This window comes from Narcine bancroftii, unplaced genomic scaffold (assembly GCF_036971445.1).
Source record: "Narcine bancroftii isolate sNarBan1 unplaced genomic scaffold, sNarBan1.hap1 Scaffold_106, whole genome shotgun sequence".
NCBI lineage: Eukaryota > Metazoa > Chordata > Chondrichthyes > Torpediniformes > Narcinidae > Narcine > Narcine bancroftii.
This window is the reverse complement of record NW_027211823.1, coordinates 307026-328191: the sequence shown is the minus strand read 5'-3', so window position 1 is coordinate 328191 and position 21166 is coordinate 307026. Positions and strand designations below refer to the sequence as shown.

General features: G+C 41.8%; 1 protein-coding gene across 1 annotated transcript in view; it reads right to left on the bottom strand.

Moving 5' to 3' along the window:
* Positions 1-21087, bottom strand: part of LOC138750208 (uncharacterized) — a 67327-nt gene extending 46240 nt beyond the window's left edge. The window contains exons 1-3 of the mRNA XM_069912343.1: positions 20932-21087; positions 17102-17191; positions 15924-15976 (exon numbers count right to left, since the gene is read on the bottom strand). Coding sequence (XP_069768444.1) covers positions 15924-15976; positions 17102-17191; positions 20932-21087 — 299 coding nt within the window. The remainder of the gene's footprint in view (positions 1-15923; positions 15977-17101; positions 17192-20931) is intronic.
* Between the last annotated feature and the right edge of the window lie 79 nt (positions 21088-21166).

Below are 21166 nucleotides of genomic sequence, written 5' to 3'. Positions count from 1 at the left end.
TTGATATTTATTCAACTTCAGTTTTGTATCTGCTTCATATCTCTGACCAAGCACAAATATTCTCACATCCTTTTGTATTTTAATCTTCATAATTTGTCCTAATAATAGACTGAAATCCTTCCACTTTTACACAGGTCCAAACCGAAAGGAAAGAAAAGTCTCAATCACCTGATTACATTGAAAACATTTCTCGGAATAATTGGAGATAGTCCATTTAATTTATATGTAGTATAGCAGAATTGATGTGGAGATTTTTATTTTTATATCTGGCATTAATCATATTTGTAACACTCTTGACACAATCCTGACCCTATTTCTTCTTGAATTTGTATATTTCAATCTTCACACCACTCTGAACAGCTTCTTTCTGAAATCGTCACATCCAAGCCCGACTCCCATCTTTCTCCTGACCTCTGCTATCCTAGTTTTGGATTTTCTCTCTGGAGAGCATCATACATTTCATTGATAACTTTGGGTGTATTTCCCATCCAACTCTTTGTTCCATTTCACTAATTTTAGGTGGCGTCAATGTTGGTCCCTATCTTTCTCATAAGAACGATCTAAGCGGGAGAAAACAGAAGAAGGTCCCACTTGCCTCTCCATATTTGTGTTTAATTGTTTGAAGAATTTCTTCCATGTAGCGTCTTCAAAATATCTTATACTCTGTCATAACATAAATTTAATATTCTATTGCCTCTGTTCATAGGCAATAACACATTTTGACATACTTTGCTTCCCCTCCTCCATTGTTGTCACATTCGTGTGGGTCCCACAGATTAAGAACCAGACCAAAGCGGAGGTACAAAGCACACATTTATTTCGGGGATGGAAACAGGACAACAGGGTTGATATGTTAGGCAAGCCTCTACACTTCTAATTAGGACGGAGAAACCGACAGAGACGGGGAAATTACATGAACATACACATTCAACATTCAGGATCAAGGTGATAAAAGGTGAGAAGGAATGCAGTGGTCATTGGGTCTCCATTGTCAGAGGTACAGACAAGAGATTCTGTGAGCCAGATAGGTATACCCACATGGCGTGCTGCCTCCCTGGTGCAAGGGTACAGGAATATCTCAAATCGGGTCCAGAGTATTCTGAAAGGAGACTGTGAGCAGCCTGATGTCTTGGTATATGCCTCATTGGGTACCAATGAGATAGATAAAAAGAGGGAGGAGGTACTAAAAAAGGATTACAGCGAGCTGGGACAGAAGCTAAAAAAAAGGACCGCCAGGGTGGTGATCTCTGGATTGCTACCTGTGCCAAGTGCAACTGAGGACAAAAATGGTAGGTTAAGACAAATAAATGTGTGGCTGAGGGGCTGGTGTAAAAGACAGGGTTTTGGCTTCTTGGATCATTGGGATCTCTTTTGGGGAAGTCATGACCTTTACAAGAAGGATGGGTAACACCTAGACCCAAAAGGGGTCAATATATTGGCAGCTAGGTTTGGTACAGCTGTCGGATGCGGTTTAAACTAATTTGGCAGGGGGATGGGAACCTGTATGATAGGGCAAAGGACAGGAAAGATAAAATAGGAAAAGTTAGGTTGGGCAGTGAAAGTAAAAAAATCAGAAAGAGCAGGGAAGGTAAAAAAAGCAAATTTGAAGGCTTTATATCTTAAGCATTCGGAACAAGGTAGATGAATTGGCTGTGGACATTGAGATAAACAAATACAATTTGATTGGGATTACAGAAACATGGCTGCAAGGTGGGTAAGCCTGGAAACTTAACATCCCGGGGAATATGATATTTAGGAGGGATCGGCAAGAAAGAAAAGGGGGGTGGGGTAGCATTGATGGTGAGAGAAGGGACCGACACGATTGACAGAAAGGATATTAACTCGGAAGATACCGAATCTATATGGGTAGAACTGAGGAATAGCAAGGGGCGGAAAACGTTAGTGGGGGTGGTATATAGGCCTCCAAATAGTAATGTAGAGATGAGGGAAGGCATAAAAAGAGAAATTAGATAAGGGAACAGCTGTCGGAGACTTTTATTTACATATTGATTGGACTAGCCAAATTTGTAAAAATACTGAGGAGGAGGAGTTTCTTGAATGTTTACGGGACGGTTATCTAGACCAATATGTCGAGGAACCAGCTCGGGAGCAGGCCATTTTAGGCTGGGTATTATGCAATGAAAAGGGGCTAATCAGCAATTTTGTTGTACGAGGTCCTTTGGGTAGGAGCGATCACAATATGATCGAATTCTCACTCGACATGGAGAGTGAAGAAATTAAAACCGAGACTAAGGTCCTGAATTTAAATAAAGGGAATTATGATGGTATGTGATGGGAGTTGAGTAAGATTGATTGGGTGGTGTTTATGGGGTGGGGGGGTTGACGGTGGATAGACAATGGAAAGCATTCACAGATCTAATGGAAGAATTGCAGAAATCTTTTATACCCGATTGGCATAAAAATAAACCAAAAAAGGTGACTCAACCGTGTATAACAAGGGAAATTAGACACAGCATTAGGTCCAAAGAGAGAGCATATCAATTGGCCAAAAAAGTACCAAATCCGAAGACTGGGAACAGTTCAAGATGCAGCAAAGGAGGAGAAAGGGATTAATCAAGAGGGTAAAAATAAATTACGAGAGTAAGCTTGCGGCAAACATAAAAACCAACTGCAAAAGCTTTTATAGATATGTCAAGAGGAAAAGATAGGTGAAATCCAGAGTAGGTCCTGTTAGAAATAGAAGTACCTTTAAAGAAATTGCTCGAGACAAATATTGAGAACAAAGAACATTTATTACAACAACAATGCAATGTTGGGTGCTTCCCCTTACCCTGGGAATACACACATACACTGGGGATCACCCAACTTTTATACAGTAAATTTCAGTATCAGAATACCCTCCCCCTTCCATTCTTCTTCCCCCTGGATGGGTTTGGCAGAGGCAATCCTTCCTGCCTACATGCAGTTTCAGTATACTTGGAGGACCAGGGGGTATCCTGTCGGTGTCTTCTTATGCCATTATTCCCATTGTACTTATTCACATCATAGCCCTTGTCCCCATTCACACCTTCCCGACTCCCAGGGCTTCAGTCCCTTCATCTGCAGGGTTCGTTAATCTTGTCTAGGGTTTACTAGTTAAATACGCATACTTGAAAAATCTGTTGTATGGCTTACTAATTATAGATGTATAACTTGCTAATACTGTCTAAGGTCTTCTAATTATTTATGCAAGCCTTGCTAATTCTATCTGGGGCTTGGCGACCCTTATCTCGTTCAGACTAACTCTACTTCTATTCTCAATTGTCTGTCCTTCTCTCCTTCATTCAGTGAACTTGCTGGTGTAGGAGATTCTTATCTTACTCAGACAGTGTCAGCTTCCTGCCTTCTAATATCCATGTCTCATGTTGTTTGCACTGACTTCATTCATTTACTTATGTATCAATTTTATTTTCTTCATTTCTTCATGTTCATATTGCAATGTCAGTTTTTCTCATCTCTCACAATCCTCACTTTTCTTTTAGATCAGTAATACTGATCTCACACAATGATCAGTGTTACTGATCTCAGTGTTACTGGTCTCTCACAATCCTCCGTTTTCTTTTAGATCAATATTACTGATGCAGTAAAGTGGAACTTGTCGGTTTTCCCAGCTGGTCAATAAACGGATAGCAGTTTCTATGTCCTCAGAAAGATGTTGGGAATTGTACATCCTTTGGGTGTAAGTGTTCTGACGAAAGGGTTGATGAGTTAAACGATGTGTACCAGTCTGTATGTAGGGAAGCAGTAAGATGGTGAGAGTAATGAGTCCAGCTGTTAAAAGGGTTGCGAGTATCAGATTCCAGTAACCTGTGAAAAGTCCAGTCGATCCTGCAGAGGACCGAGGTGGCAAAGTCTGTCCCTGGGCATGGGAAATTTTTTGACGTCCTGAAGAAGTGTTCTTAACCGCCAGCCCGTTGTGAGTAGTGTCTTTAAGGAGTCTTTCACAAGTGCTGCGTTCAGCAGCGAAGCTGTAATCGAGAGGCAGGCGGTGTTGTTGAAGTGTGTCTGGTAAACGTTGTTTATCTTCAGCCCGTAACCTCAGGGTCATTGTGTTGTGTTGGATGATAATGCCCAAGGCTGCATGGAGTCTGATTAGATGTTTCAGGTGGCAAGGAGCGTTAGCGATCTGTAGCCGCTGTTGCCGTTTATAACTGGAACTTCCCTTAACGATGCAGTAGTAAGGATTGTAAATGCCGGCGGAACCCAAAGGATGTTTGAGAAAAGACCAGTCTGGGGAGGATTGTGCATTACGATTAGAGATGTGTGTAACAGTCTGAGTAGAATTGAAGTTGTGAGTCGAAGCCTGTCTGTGTACATTAGCAAACGTCTTCTCTCTCTCTCTCTGACAGGTGCATTGGTTACTAACATTCAGTGTGTCTGTGTCATATCGCTCTCTTTGTGCTACAGGTTTAGAACTATTACCTTTAATATCTATGTGGGAAGTTAAGTGATGGTCTCTACAGCTGTTCTGGTCCCCTGGTCCGTATTGGAATCCCTTATTAAAACATATCTTACTATGGCTAAAAACTAAATCTACACCTTGTCTAAACTCTAAAGGAAAAAAATTGTGACCTCTGCTGCCCCTATTCCAGGAGGACTTAATACATTGTGAGTAATTAAGTGATGTCCCAGAAATGGAGAAGCAACAATTAAACAATACAATAAAGAATAAAAACAACATTACAGCACTTTTTCACGGCGTAGTGTAAGTTTCAGGTCAGATGGATGAGGCACTGCACGCCAGGTGGAGGGTTGAGTTTGAGTGTCTTGATCCTGTGGTTTGGTAGCTGGTTTAATCCGTTGGATGTGGGTCCAGCCTTTTTCTCTTGTTCGCACGGCAGCGTCAGAAATCAAAAGGACACAGTAGGGACTATCCCAGGCAGGTTTCAGTTGGTTATCTTGCCATGCTTTGACATAAACCCAATCACCAGGTTTAATAGAATGGATAGGAAATTCCAGGGGTGGAGTTTGGGCTAATAATCCCTTCTGTTTCAGGTCATGTATAGAAGTAGAAAGACCCTGTAGAAATTTTGAAATGTATTGATCATTAGCCTCAGGGATAGGGATATCAGTGTGGAATCCCATAAATGGAAGTCCAAACATCATTTCGTATGGTGAGACTGCAAGGTCTTTACGAGGGGCTGTGCGAATTCTAAGCAGGGCTAATGGTAAAGATTTAATCCAGGAGAGGCCAGTCTCTTCATGAAGTCGAGTAAGTTGATTTTTCAAAGTTTGATTCATTCTTTCAACTCGACCTGAACTTTGGGGGTGCCATGGGGTATGTAGTTGCCAGTCTATTCCCAGTTTCTTGCAGACACCCTGGAGAACCTGAGAGGTAAAATGTGTTCCTCGGTCTGAATCAATGGTTTGAATCAGACCATATCTTGGAATCACAGATTCAATAAGTATTCCGATTACAGTGATAGCTCGATCATTCGGGGTGGGGAAAGCTTCAACCCATCGTGTAAAATGATCTACCATGACTAGAAGGTATTTGTAAATACCAATTTTAGGAAGTTCTGTAAAATCAACTTGTATGCGTTGAAACGGGCGAACTGCGATGTTGCGACCGCCAGGCATTACAGGGCGCATAGATTTCTTATTGATTCTCTGACAGATCGGACAGCTGCGAGTAGTAAGTTTAGCAATTGTATATATACCGGAGCAGTATAAAGATCGTTGAAAGGCATCAACAAGCGCCTGAGTTCCCCAATGTGTCTGTTGGTGTAGCTGATCTACCACTTGGCGGGCTAATGCTTTGTTAAGGACTTGACGTCCGTCTGCTGTCCACCACAACCCGTCGGCAGTTTGGCGAAATCCCTGATCTTTCATTGAGACCTCCTCTTCCCGTGAAAAGATGGGGGTTTTTTAAATCTCTAGTGGTGTGGGCAGTAATAGGTGGATGTGAATCTTTTCCGCAAGTGCAGCCTGTTTGGCAGCTGCATCAGCCTGTCTGTTGCCCTGAGCTTCAGGACTGTCACCACTTTGATATCCTTGGACATGTACTACGGCTATTTCAGTCGGGAGCGTCAGAGCATCTAGGGATTGGACAATTAAGTGTTCATGGGCTAACTTCTGTCCTTTACCAGTTATCATTCCTCGTTCTTTCCAGATCTTCCCAAAGGTGTGGACTACACCAAAAGCGTACTTAGAGTCAGTGTAGATAGTCTCTATTTTGTTCTCTAAGCCGTGGAGTGCTCTACATAGGGTGTGTAATTCACAGGATTGCGCTGACCAATGACCAGGGAGGTGACCGGCTTCAATCACTAGTCCTTGCTTCCCATCCACTACACTGTACCCACTATAGCGAGTTCCTGCAATGCATCGTGAAGAGCCATCAATAAACCATCTTTCACCTTCTTTTAAAGGGACATCAGTAAGATCTTCCCTAATTTTGGTTTGTAGATCTATGACTTCTAAGCACTCATGTTCTAATTCATTTGTGGAATTGTCCAAATTTGGAGCAACGAGGAAGGCTGCTGGGTTAAGGGTTTTAGTCGTGAGCAAGGTCAAATCATCCCTATCCATTAGGATCGTTTCATATTTTAAAATTCTAGGGTCCGTGAGCCATCTCCCAGCACGTTGTAAGAGAATATTGCGGACTGTGTGAGGGGTGTGAACTATCATAGGGACGCCGAAAGTAATTTTCCGTCCTTCCTCAACTAAAACAGCAGTGGCTGCTATGGCTTGTACACATTCTGGACAGCCACGACAAACGGGGTCTAAAATCTTTGATAGAAAAGCCACTGGTTGTCTATAGCCTGCCCTGTCCTGGGTTAGTACTCCGGTGGCTACACCTCCTTTGGCATTAGTATATAAATCAAAAGGCTTATTTAAGTCGGGTAGTGCCAAGACTGGGGCACGCGTAAGGCTATGTTTAACGAAGTCAAAATCTTTAATCTCATCGTCTGTCCAGACTAGAGCTTCGGTTTCTATAATCGTGAGTTTATCGTAAAGAAATTTGACAAGGCTAGAATAATTTTCCATCCAGATTCTACAGAATCCCACTAAGCCAAGGAATTTCCTAAGTTCCTTGGCATTTTTGGGAGGGGGAATCTGCAGAATACCACGTATCCTCTCTGGACTTATTTTCCTAGTTCCCTGACTTACCAGATGACCTAAGTATTTAACTTCTGATTGAACAAATTGTAATTTGGATTCGCTCACTCTAAGACCTTTTTTTTCTAAAAAATTTAAAAGTGCAACAGTAAATTCTTTAGCCAATTCGTATGTTCTTCCAATAATTAACAAGTCGTCTACGTATTGTATTAGCTGACAATTGTCTCTCCGAGGAGACTCATCTAGTATCTGTTCCAGGACCTGACCGAATAAATTTGGAGATTCTGTAAAGCCCTGAGGAAGGACAGTCCACTGGTATTGATTTTTACGTCCAGTAAAAGGGTTTTCCCATTCAAAGGCAAACATGTCTCTGCTTTCTGTTGCTAACGGGCAGGTCCAGAAAGCAACTTTGAGGTCAATCACACTAAACCATTTACTATGGGGATCGATTTTACTCATGATCGTATAGGGATTAGGTACAACAGGGTGACGGGTAAGAATGATTTTGTTCAACTCCCTTAAGTCCTGTACTAATCGATAGGTACCGTCTGGTTTCTGGACAGGTAAAATCGGGGTATTAAAGGGTGACATACAAGGATCGAGTATACCATCCTTAAGCAGCTGGTCAATTACGGGCTGCAGACCTTTGCGGCCAGCCATAGGAATTGGGTACTGTTTTCTTCTAATTGTTTGTTGCGAGTCTTTTAAAGTAACTTGGAGGGGAGGAATGTCTAAAACCCCTCTATTGCCTTTTTCTGCCCATACTCTTGGATTGATAAGTTCTCGATCTTCCTCGCTTAAAATATAAAATTGAACCCCGATGCCTGATTCTAGTGGTCTGGTACCGATAGCCAATTGGTCCTGTAAGTCTCATCCTAATAAGCATACTCCAGCCTGGGGAAGTAGTAGAAGATCCTCTACTATTACCTTATTTCCCATTTGGATTCTGACCTCTCTTAATACAGGGACTGTGAAGTCTCTTCCTCCCACCCCCGAAATTATCATTGTCCCTTCTATTTTAACCCCCTTTGGTTGGTGTAAAATACTAGATCGGGCTTCTCCAGAATCAACTAAAAATATCATGTTGTCACTGTGGGGTCCTATGCATAAATTAACTAATGGTTCTCCGTGCAGCCCCACAGTGTGTATTGACTGAGAACCGTGACCCCCCTATTCATAATCTGCTTCCATCAGGGCATAGGATCGTGTGTCCCTGGCTCGCAGTGGGCAATCCTTTTTAAAGTGTCCTTCCTTTTTACAATGGAAACAGACAAATGTTCCCGTTTCCCAATCTCTACCTAGGTTTCTAAGGTCCCCGGAATCCTCCTCTACTCCTCCATCCACTGGGGTCCGCACTTCCCCACCCGTGGCTTCCCTCACCGCATACAGGAGCTGGCACACAGTCCCTATCCTTTTTATGTCGCTCATCTACTACCTCTCTGACTGCTTGGATTAATGTTTTTGCCTTCCCTATTTGCTTATCTTCAGACCTCTGGACAAATGCTTTCTGTGCAATCTGTAGTAGCTGGGTAATTCCTTGCTCATGCCAATTTTCTGTTTTTTGTAATTTTCTTCTAATGTCTGGGGCTGAGTTGGTAACAAAACCAGTTAGTACCAATTGTTGCCCTGCTGGGGATTCTATGTCGAGACCCCCATATTGCTGTATTGCCGTGCGCAATCTATTCAGAAATGCGGAGGGGGTCTCGTCGGGACCTTGGGGAACCTCAAAGGCTTTCTTGAAATTCTGTCCCTTTGGGACAGATACCTTGATTCCTCTTATCAAATTAACCCTGTACTCTTCCATCAATACCCGACCGTCATTGGTATTTTTATCCCAATTAGGTCTTGCCAAGGGAAATTTAGTTTCTCCGGGTACCGCATCTAGTCCCCCTTGGTGATCCCTATCCCAGACTTTAATCCCTGCCTGGCGGATCATTCCACGCTCATCCAAAGTAAACAGGGTCCTAAAGATAGATGTTAACTCCTCCCAAGTATATAGATTTGGTCCCAAAAATTGGTCTAACTGTTCGGCACATCCCTGGGGATCTTCTATCAGGGAGGTGAGTTCTTTCTTAAAGTTACACACTTCAGTACTGGTCAGGGGCACATTTATGAAACCGAGACCCTCTCCTACGGGAACTTCCCGCAGAGGTCGCATCCAGTTGGTTTCTGGCTTATTAAGTCTGGGTTCCTGCCCCCTGGGAGATGGATTGGGGGGCTCTGCCCTTTCTTCCTGAAGAGTCTCACACTGTTCTGAATTAAAGTTTCCTCTCTCTCCTGTCAACAGGGGTGGTAATCGAGTGCTTTGTGAGCGAGTCATCATACCACTCCTGCTCTCTTCTCTCTTCTCTAGTGGTGGGGGAGGTGGGGAAGGTGCAGAAGGGTAGGTTATAGGAGGGGGAGGAAAGATAGGAGCTGGCATAGGAGGAACATAAGGTGGAGAGAGGGAATGTAGCACATCCCACCCTTGTGGTTCAGGGACAAAAGGTTCCTCATCTCTCTTGTCCCTGTTCTCTTTTTCTTTCAAAACCAATTGATCACACGATCCCCTAAGCCAGCAGGCTGCATATTCCTTGCTCTCTAGGTTCTCTCTCTGGTTTTGATAGAGCCAGATGTTCAAAGCTTGACACATCCAGTCATCCTCGGATCCGAGTTTTGGCCAGTACACGGAGCTCCCTTTTATCGGGTATTTAACCCAGTCCCTACAACAATACCTGACCATGGTCAGTTTGTCCTTTCCACGGGTCCTTCCCGTGCCCCAGTCAGATAACATCAACCCAAGCGGGCTGTGTGTAGTTATCTGATCCTCACATCCTTTACCAGGACTCTCTTCCTTGCTACCCATATTTCCCATACTGATAGGCAAGTAAAATTCCTCTTACCGGGTTCCAGTAGCAAGGCTCTAGCGCGCTTCCTTAACGTTCTTCCGTTGTTTGTTCTCAATGCTTCTTCTCGGATATCACTCGCTTCTTCCACTGACCAGCCACCCGTCGTCCGTGAGTCCAGCTGAATCAGCTGGGATGCACCTACTCTCGTCGTCGGGCACTCTGTCAGTGGAGGGAGTGTGATCCCGGATGAGCCCCCATTTGTTAGAAATAGAAGTACTTTAAAGAAATTGCTCGAGACAAATATTGAGAACAAAGAACATTTATTACAACAACAATGCAAAGTTGGGTGCTTCCCCTTACCCTGGGAATACACACATACACTGGGCTCACCCAACTTTTATACAGTAAATTTCAGTATCAGAATACCCTCCCCCTTACATTCTTCTGCCCCCTGGATGGGTTTGGCAGAGGCAATCCTTCCTGCCTACGTGCAGTTTCAGTATACTTGGAGGACCAGGGGGTATCCTGTCGGTGTCTTCTTATGCCATTATTCCCATTGTCCTTATTCACATCCTAGCCCTTGTCCCCATTCACACCTTCCCGACTCTCAGGGCTACAGTCCCTTCATATGGAGGGTTCGTTAATCTTGTCTAGGGTTTACTAGTTAAATATGCATACTTGAAAAATCTGTTGTATGGCTTACTAATTATATATGTATAACTTGCTAATACTGTCTAAGGTCTTCTAATTATTTATGCAAGCCTTGCTAATTCTATCTGGGGCTTGGCGACCCTTAACTCGTTCAGACTAACTCTACTTCTATTCTCAATTGTCTGTCCTTCTCTCCTTCATTCAGTGAACTTGCTGATGGAGGAGATTCTTATCTTACTCAGACAGTGTCAGCTTCCTGCCTTCTAATATCCATGTCTCATGTTGTTTGCACTGGCTTCATTCATTTACTTATGTATCAATTTTATTTTCTTCATTTCTTCATGTTCATATTGCAATGTCAGTTTTTCTCATCTCTCACAGTCCCTTGCGGTCAGAATCAGGGGAATATATAATGGGGAATAAGGAAATGGCAGACCAATTAAATTCTTACTTTAGTTCTGTTTTCACAAGAGAGGATACAAATAACCTCCCAAGGATGTTGGGAAACATAGAGACTAATGTAAGGGAGGAGGTGAAAGAAATCAGTATCTCTAAGGACATGGTCTTGGGGAAATTGAAGGGATTGAAGGCCGATAAATCCCAAGGGCCTGATAATCTACATCCTAGGGTACTTAAGGAAGTGGACATTCTGAATTATTTTCCAGAACTCAATAGACTCAGGATCAGTGCCCATGGATTGGAGGGTAGCTAATGTTACCCCACTATTTAAAAAGGGGGGTAGAGAAAAAGCAGGGAATTATAGGCCGGTGAGGCTTACATCAGTAGTGGGCAAAATGATGGAATCCATTATTAAGGATGTAATAGCGGAGCCTATGACTAGCAGAGAAGGGATCGGACAGAGTCAACATGGATTTACAAAAGGAAAATCGTGCTTGACAAATCTATTGGAATTCTTTGAGATGGTGACAGGTAATATAGATGGGGGAGAGCCAGTGGATGTGGTGTACCTGGACTTCCAAAAGGCCTTCGATAAGGTCCCACATAAATGTCTGGCATGCAAAATCAAGGCTCATGGGATTAGGGGCAAGGTATTGATGTGGATTGAGAACTGGCTGGCAGATAGAAGACAGAGAGTTGGGATAAATGGCTCATTTTCTGAGTGGCAGGTGGTGACCAGTGGGGTGCCACAGGGATCTGTATTGGGACCCCAACTGTTCACAATTTACTTTAATGATCTAGATGAGGGGATTGGATGTAATATCTCCAAATTTGCAGACGACTCTAAGCTAGTGTGCACTGAAGAGGGGGTCAGGAAGCTCCAGTGTGATTTGGATAAATTGGGGGACTGGGCAGATACATGGCAAATGCACTACAATGTGGATAAATGTCAGGTTATCCACTTTGGTAATACAAACCGGAGGGCAGATTACTATTTGAATGGCAATAGATTGGGAGATGGGGAAGTGCAGAGAGACCTAGGGGGTTCTTGAGCACCAGTCACTGAAGGTGAGCATGCAGGTACAGCAGGCGGTTAAAAAGGCAAATGGTATGTTGGCCTTCATATCAAGAGGGTTTGAGTATAGGAATAAGGAAACCTTACTGCAGCTGTACAGAGCCTTGGTGAGACCCCACCTGGAGTATTGTGTGCAGTTTTGGTCACCTTATCTAAGGAAGGATTTTCTTGCAATGGAGGGAGTGCAGAGGCGATTCACCAGGCTGATACCTGGAATGGCAGGAATGACTTATGAGGAAAGATTGCGCAATTTGGGATTGTACTCGCTGGAGTTTAGAAGATTGAGAGGGGATCTCATAGAGACATATAAAATTCTGGCAGGACTGGACAGAATGGATGCGGAAGGGATGTTTCAAATGGTGGGGGAGTCCAGAACCCAGGGCCATGGTTCGAGGATAATAGGCAAACCATTTATGACTGAGATGAGGAGGAATTTATTTACCAAGAGGGTGGTGAATCTGTGGAATTCATTGCCACAGAGGGCAGTAGAGGCAGGTTCATTGAATATATTTAAGAGGGATTTAGATATATTTCTTCAGTATAAGGGAATTAGGGGTTACGGAGAGAAGGCGGGGACGGGGTACTGCACTTTAAGATCAGCCATGATCTCATTGAATGGCGGAGCATGCTCGAAGGGCCAAATGACCTCCTCCTTCTCCTATCTTCTATGTATCTATGTAAGCTATATGGGGAAAACACCACTGTCAAGTCTTCTGCCTTAAAGGAGTAATTATATTCAAATGGGTAGTAGATCAAGAGATGGAAACAGTGAAATCAGACAGAGGTGAGTGGCTGCTTAAATTAGAAACATTCGTGTTCATGCTATAGAGTTTAAGGCAGCCCAGGAGGAATATAATGTGTTTTCTTTAAGATTGTTTGCCCTCACCTTGGCGAAGGATGGGGCCAACAGACATGTTGCTGGAAGGGTTCGAGAATTGATATGGTAGGTCACAGGAAGCTCAAGTTTAGATCCACAGAGCACAGGTGTTTAGCAAAATGGCCACCCAGTCTGTATTTGGTCTTGCTGATATTGAGGTCAACTGAGTCGACCAAATGTATTAGATTAGGTTGGATGGGGTGCACGTGAAGCTCTGCCTCACCTGGAAGGCCTGATTGTGGCCTTGGATGGAGGTGAGAGGAGATGTAGGGACAAGTTTGGCAATTTCTGCAGTTCCAATGGGGAGTGCGTCAGGTGGAGGTGGGTGGAGAGGGAAGTGCCGTCGAGTGAGTCACAGAAAGACATGCACCTATGAAAAAAGGATATGAGTGGAGCGGTTTAGATGTAGCAGGTTAGAGGATGGTGCTGAATTTGGAAGTGTCCAAGGATAACGTGTCAGATGTGGCAGCTGATGGGTGGTAAGTGAGAAATCTGCGGGATTCTGTTCGTGTTCTGCCGGAAAGGAGGTGGGGTAAAGGCAAAAAGATAATTGGAGATATGGGTGCAGGGTTTATCAATGGGGGTCGGCAATTATTGAAGAAATAAGACATTTTGGGTACCCTGGTATGAGGACCTAAACTTGGGATTGTTACAGGTCCAGAGGACCCCAAAACCTAGCAGCAATAGAAAATCACCAAGACAAACAGATACTTCAACAAATGTCTTTTTAATTTCCTTGAAACAAAAAAACAGGATGAAACTTTAAACTATCACTATTAATGTAACTGCCTAACATTAACCCTTTCTAATTCTAAGCACAGGTGTATTTAATGTGTATAAAGTTCTTTGACACTCCTACAAGTTCACCGGTATCTATCAATTCTTATACTGTGCACAGCATTCAACATTTATGACTTTTCACCAAGCTCTGGTGCTTAAAAGTAAATGTTTACCCTCCAGGAAGGCTCTTGTTGGTTTCAGAGAGGGATTTCTTGCTCATTGGACACACAAAAACTGATTCCCTCTGATCAGCCACTTTGGTGTCTTGCCAAAGAAACTTTCACCATCAGAGTTTTCCAAATGATAACCTCTTCTGCAGGTCACCATTGAGTTCCTTTTGTTTCCCTTATTTCAGGTGAAACACCATTTCTAGCCAGCCATTTCCTCTTGTATGTAGAACAAGGTTTTTCAACAGGCTGAACTGAGAACTCACAACCCGTCTTCAAAATGGGGTTTCAACAAGATGCCAGCTTGCCATCTCTCTCTCTTTTAGCAAAAAGCCTATTTGGTGTCTCCTCTCTGCTTGCAAAAGCACATGACCTTCTTAGAACAGTTAACTTCTGAGTCCAATAATATGTTGTTTTAAAAACAATATTCCATTTTGCACCTGCTTTTGAAATTATTTAGCTAAACAGTCTTTGCAAAGGCTCTCGGTGGCTCTCAGCGCCTGCATGACTCTCTCTCGGCAAAGCTCTTGCATTTTACGTAAGAGCTGTTTTGCAAAGTGTTTGTATTTGTTTGTGACCTACACGACTCCTACAATCTATCCTTCAAAAACATATCTACATACAATATAAAATATAGATAATCTGTCACAGGACAGATGCAGCAGAGGAGTTGTGATAAAATCAATGGTGTCCTTGCAAAAAAATAAGTGGGAAGAGGTATAATCCAGGTAGCTCTGGTGAGTGGAGTTTATAATAGTTTGAAACTTGAACCTCTCTCTCTATTTCAGGAGACAATTTACTCTCATGTATTTAAAATGTGTCATAACACACAAAATTGTTTTTTTCTTGCTGAAAGACAGACAGATTCGCCATTGGCAGAAATTGCCTGAAATGCCTCTTGCAGCCAGAGAAGGAAGGAAATGAGAGTCACTCTCCCCCACCCCCACCATCCCGAATCCTGGGCCAAGTCACTGAGGGTCTGTGGATTCTCTTTCAGTGCTCACAGATCAATCCAAGCCATTGGTAATGCGAGCGGCAGTTTTGAACCTCTGACACGATTAGGAATCCTTCAGCACCCACTCATATCCCAGGTCTGACACCCTTTTAGCCAGTCTTCAACCAGTCTCTAGGAATCCATGACCTGGTGTGAGTTCCTTGACTGCTTCTTTACACAGCCTGCGTGGGTTCCTCTCCTCAAGTCACCAACAGCCTGTCACCTGTGTGGGTCCTTCAGCTGCAGAACCCCTCACTGGTCTGCTTCCATTGTCACTGACCTGTGGATTGAATCCTCTGCTTCTAGATGTTGATGGGGTTTGGTCTTCTTGTTTTCTGGTGCCCTGCGCTAGTCCTGCGCTTCCCTAGAGTTCGCGGTGCCGAGGAAATTTAACACATCTAAATTAAAATTTTACAACTTAGAGGAGAATCTCCCATGTCTAGAGGGATGGAAAGGGCATTATTACAAATTGAAGCCTAATATTGGAATTTTCATGTGCCAAATTTGGAAAAGCATAGAGTATATATTTCTCAAGCTATATGTAATTTTTTCCAAAAGAATACAACTTTGAATGTTTGCATGTCATCTTGGCATCCCTAAAAATATATCTGATTTCCAACTAATTAAATACATTTCCTCATCACCACTACGGCTAATTTAACAAATTTCAATTGATATATTAATAGTTTTAATTTGGGCCTTGTTCATTCAATATTTCCTAATAAAAATAAAGTTTGATTTTGCGGAAAAACATCTCCTGTAGCTTGTTCCAAAAAATTTATAATTCTCCCTAAAAAGATCTTACTTTAGGACAAAGATAAGTTGAATGCAAGAAAGTTGCTACATCTTCACCACACTTAAAACATTGATCTGATAATTCTGATTTTATTCTAATCAATTTCTCTAGTGTAAGAAGTAACTGTAGAAGAAAAACTAGTTGTGAATTCCTTCCTCACTGCTGTAGTGTGGAACTCTGGTCAATAGTTCCAGACTGCTGAGTTGAAGTGAATTAATACATCTCCCCTGGATCACGTGATCCCTATTGCCAAATCAGCTTCCTGCAGTGCTTTTCATATCCAACTGCGTGACTCACCTGATTCTTGGTGTAGCTTTCAGATAAAATCCTTGCTGACATCTGGTACATGACTAATGTAAAAACAATTATACTGAACTAATTTATATCATACATTACTACAACATTCAAATCCATTTCCCACATTTGTCTAGACTTATGAACTCCTCATTTAAAAATTCCTACTAGTAATAAAGAATACATTATCGAAGTAAACATTTTAACAATACCTCTTTATAAGGAATTTCTATTTCAGTACAACATGGTTGGTCCTAACATATCCTTCAAATATGTCCTTAGTTGGAAAGAGCAAAAAAGATTGCGATGAGTTATACAATATTTATTTCTCAGTTGCTCAAATGACATTATTTTACCCCTTTCATCACAATCTTCAAAATTTATAATCCCCTTACGAAACCAGCTATTCAGAAATTGATGATCCTTCGAAAAAGAGACGAGGATTTGTATATCCACTTACACCAATTTCATAATTTATTTTATTCCATATATTAATTAAATGTTTCAACAGTGGTTTATCTTTATCACCAACCATTAATTTCAATTCCCACTTGGATATAAATTCTTCTGCTTTTCCTCTCTCCTATTTTATTTGATTCAAATTTAACCCATGGCAATTTTTTCCCTTTCAAAAATAGAAGCAAGAAATCTCATTTGAGCTGCTCAATACTAATTTTCAAAATGAGGAAGCTGTAGTCCTGTCAATGTAGAATTTGCATTGAGAGAAACGCAGCTGTCTTTAGCTATCTTATTGAATTGGCTAAAATGGCATAACATGAGAGCAAATATCCTGGAGGAGTGTGGGTCACTTGTAGCATGCGATTCAATCGGAAATGTGTTCACATGACATAAACTCATGATGCAGACTGTTTTCTAAGAATGGAAAACAAGAGGAAGGTTGTCTAGGTCTCCAGCAGGATATAGATCACAAGATAAAGGAGTAGAAGTATGCCCTTTGAGTCTATTCCACTATTCTTGCACTCAGCCCCACTGCCCAGCTCTCTCCCCATTACCCTTGATTCCTTGACTAATCAAATACCTTCAATCTCTGCCTGAAATACGCCCAATGACCTCAATTCCACAGATTCACGATCCACTGACAAAATAATTTGTTCCACATTTGTTTTAAATTGACACCCTTTTATCCTGAAATTATGCTCTCCTGTCCTAGAATCCCCTACCATGGGAAACATCATTGCCATATGTACTCTGCCTAGGGCATCCAGCATTTGAAATCCTTCTGAGGTCCCCCGTATCCTTCTGTACTCCAACTAGTACAGTCAAAGAGTCGACAATTGTTCATCATACACTAACCCTTTCATTCCTGATATCATTCCAGTAAATCATCTCTGACCTTCTCCAACACCAGCACATCTTTTCTCAAATACGGCACCCAAAACTCTAAACCTGATTGAATGGAAAGGGAATTCTCCAACAACACAGACACAACAGTTACATGATATTATGTCTTGTTGATATTTACAATAATTATTGAAAAGTCAATTAATAATTTGCAAAAGATGCCGGGTCTCTTTTTTGGACTATTATCATAACCGGAAGCTTGTTGCTGAGTTACGAGACCAGAGGATCCCAAAACACAGCAGCAATAGATATTCACCAAGACAAATGGTTGCTTAAATAAAAGTTGATTTTAATTATCTTTAAACATGAAAACAGAATTACTCTTTAACTTATCACCATTTTACTAACTTACTTTACCTAACTTACCCCCCTTCTAATTCTAAGTGCACGTGTGTGTAATGTGTGTGTAAGTTCAGAAAAGTTCCTTGATTCACAGTCCAATCTCACTTCTCATTCCTCCAAGTCCACTGTATGCAGGCCATTCTTATACTGTGCACAGAATTGAACATATCAAAAGTTCACCAGACTTTGGTGCTCAAAAGGTGAATGATTACCACTCGGGAAGGTTCTTGTTGGTTTTCAGAGAGAGGTGCGTTGTTCAGGGAAGCATTAGTGTTTATTTGTGCTCAACGAATCAGCATCTGAAAACCGTTATATCATCAGAAAAGCTCTCATAGCTTTAGCATGGAGCAGAGCTGATCCAGGACTTTGCAGGTATTTAAGGGAGTGTGTGGGCAGGGTTTGTTCTGGACCAACAATCTCACCAAATGACACTGCTTGAAATCAAGATTCAAACCATTTTGAGGAATACAACAGGAATTGTTCAACAAGAGGCTGGTGTTCCCTGAGGAGTTTTCTTTCAATAGTGGAAATTATTTTTTTTTAAAAAAGCCCATTAATCTTCCTGATGCAAATCTTTGTATTTAACTTTCAGGTTGCTCTCTGTTGTTAACTTGGAGGCCTTTAATGTGGTGACAGGGTGGAATCTTTGCTTTAACCAAGCAGTTTTCTTGCAATTTTCCAGCTGAGGGATGCGGTGCAGTTGCTTGCAAGTTTAGCAAGTGGGATTATGATGTGAAACTGCAAGTCACAGCGTGATTTTTGTTTTTGAAAATGCAGATGTGAAAATGTTAACTTTGGTCTCCTTGGTTTGATTAAGTTTACAGAGGAGACGTTGGGTCAAGCTGAGAAGACAGAGTTGGATGCCCATTAGGCGAATCTGCTGGGCAAAGCAGAAAGCACAAAACAAGGGACTGAAAAAATAATGAAGCAGACTGAAGTGACGTTGAACCAAACCCAGGTAAAGAATTTAATTTTGTGCAGTGTACTTAAGAGACCAAACAATTTGGGCTTTTAGTGGTGACCTATTTAAATGAACAAAATCTGATTAGAATAGAAGTTTATGGAATGTTTAGAAGTTGCCACAAAAAAATGGAGCATATAAATTAGATGTTGTAATTAAGATAAATGAACAATACAATGAGCCTGATGTCACAGCATCTGCCTCACTACCATACATCACCATTAAACCTTCTCCCCAATATGAACTTGATGACTGTAGAGCTTATTGAAAGAATCAAAGACTTGTTGATCCAAACCAAGGCTTTTATTAGCAAAAGACAGGAGCTCTTCACAGGTGGCCGACCAGTCCGGAATGATCTGACCTGGCTAGGGACACAACCCTTTAAGGCCCAGAGAGTAGGCGTGGCTAAGCTCTCAGCCAATCGCTGTAAGTGCAGTCTAGATACTGTAACTATATACACTATGTATATTGGTGATAGATCTGTACCATCAAAATGTCAAAGTATATGCCAGAATTTATTGTACATCACTGTTAAACCTTCTCACTCTAGTGAATCTGGTGTCAGCATTATCTGTCTAAGCCTAAGTTAACCATTCAACATTCTTCCCACTCTGAACCTGGGGTTACAGTATCTAACAGAGTTTATCGTGCAACACTGATAAACCTTATTAACCCTGTGAACCTGGGGTCACAGTATATTCCACAATTTATCGTACATCACCGCTAAACCTGCTCCCCACTGTGAACCTGGGGTTACAGTATCTTTTACAGTTTAGCGTACATCACTGATAAACTTTCTCCCAATTGTGAATTCGGTGTCACAGTATCTGCCTCAGTTTTCCGTACATCACCATTAAACCTCTCCCCAATGTGAACCTGGTGTCACTTTATCTGCCACATTTTATTTTACATCACCGTTAAACCTTTTTCTTACTGTGAAACTTTCGTCACTTTATCTGCCACAGTTTATTTTTTTTTTATCACCGTTAAACCTTATTCCCGTAGTAAACCTGCTTTCACAGTATCTGCCACAGTTCATAGTATATCACTGTTAAACCTTCTCACAAATGTGAATCCTACTATAAAATAATACTCCCCTTCTAAGTCTCGCTGTATTCGAATCCCCACCTATTTTAAAAATTCCAAAAAAAGAGAAAAATCAATCCCAAAACAAACTAATCAAAAGTAGTAGCCCCCTAAAAATCTGGGTGTGGTAAAGTCCATAAGTGGGAGGTGACTAAAGGACTCAGTGTCACCCACCCCCAGTCAGACTTTCACAAAGTCCTGAAACAAAAACATTCAACCCAGTGATTCCAGTCCCAATGATTTTTCCGGATCTTCAATATCGAGAAGACTTTGCGTCAATTCAACTTTTTTTCCCATTCTTTCCATATTTTCCAATCTTCCCATTTCCATTCCCATTGACCCTTCCCTTCGATGACAATGGTGACGATCGCCCATTTCCTCGTACTTCTGGCAATGAATTAGCAAATATTAAAGCATCATGGTCATTTTCAAAAAACTGAGATTGAAAATTCCCATAAAAATCTTTCAATACTGCCGCATAACGAAAAGCAAATTTATATCCCTTTCACCACAATACTTCTTAGGCTGAATTAAATTCTCGGTCTCTTCTGATAATTTCTTGACTCAGATCTGCATTAAAAAAAACCCTATTATTTTGAACCATCAGTGGAGCTTGATCTTGCCGTGTTTTCTGCACCACCAATCGGAGGATCATCTCTCTGTCTTGATATTTAAAACAGCGAATCAAAACTGCTCGTGGTAATTGGCCTGGAAACAGTTTCTTCCTTAACGCTCTGTTTGCTCGATCTAATTCCAGTCCATCTGGAACGAATTACCTGCCCTACACTTCTGGGATCCATTTCTTCAAAACTTTTATCGGATCCGAACCTTCCATATCTTCCAGAAGACCCACTATCTTAACATTATTTCTACGACTTTGGTTTGCTAATAAGTCAAACTTCTTCAATAATTCCTTCTTCTGAATCCCCTAATCTACAAAAGGATCTTCCACTATTTCCATTTTTTCTCTATTACGCTCCACTTGACACTTGCATTCAAGAAAGCCTCCTCAATCTTTTTAACATGATCTTGCACAGTATCCACTGATCGTGTCCATCTCGTAACATCACTCTTAACTACATTAATATCTTGCTTCATAAAAGTTATCTTTTCAAACACAGTGTTCATTTTAGTTTTCATTTCTGAAAATCCTTAACTCATCTGATGAGTCATCTGCATTGATATATTTGCCATATCTTCCATGAGCTGATCAATCCCTTCTAGAATTGGAAACACAGAATCCAGTCCAGGATCCATCACCTCCCTTTGAGGCCGAACATCTTTTGCCTTAGTCCCCAGTTCTTCAAACTCAAATGAAGTTGAGCAGTCTTCTTCCTCCAAAGCAGTAGGTCCTCTTCCAGTGCAGCTGCAGGTCTGGACACCCGACAACAGCATGCCTACCTCATCAGCTGGCATCACTCGGGCTCCCCCATAGCCCACACCTTCTCCAAAGTTTCGTGGACACTCGACGCATGGAGCATGCCTGGTAGGGCCA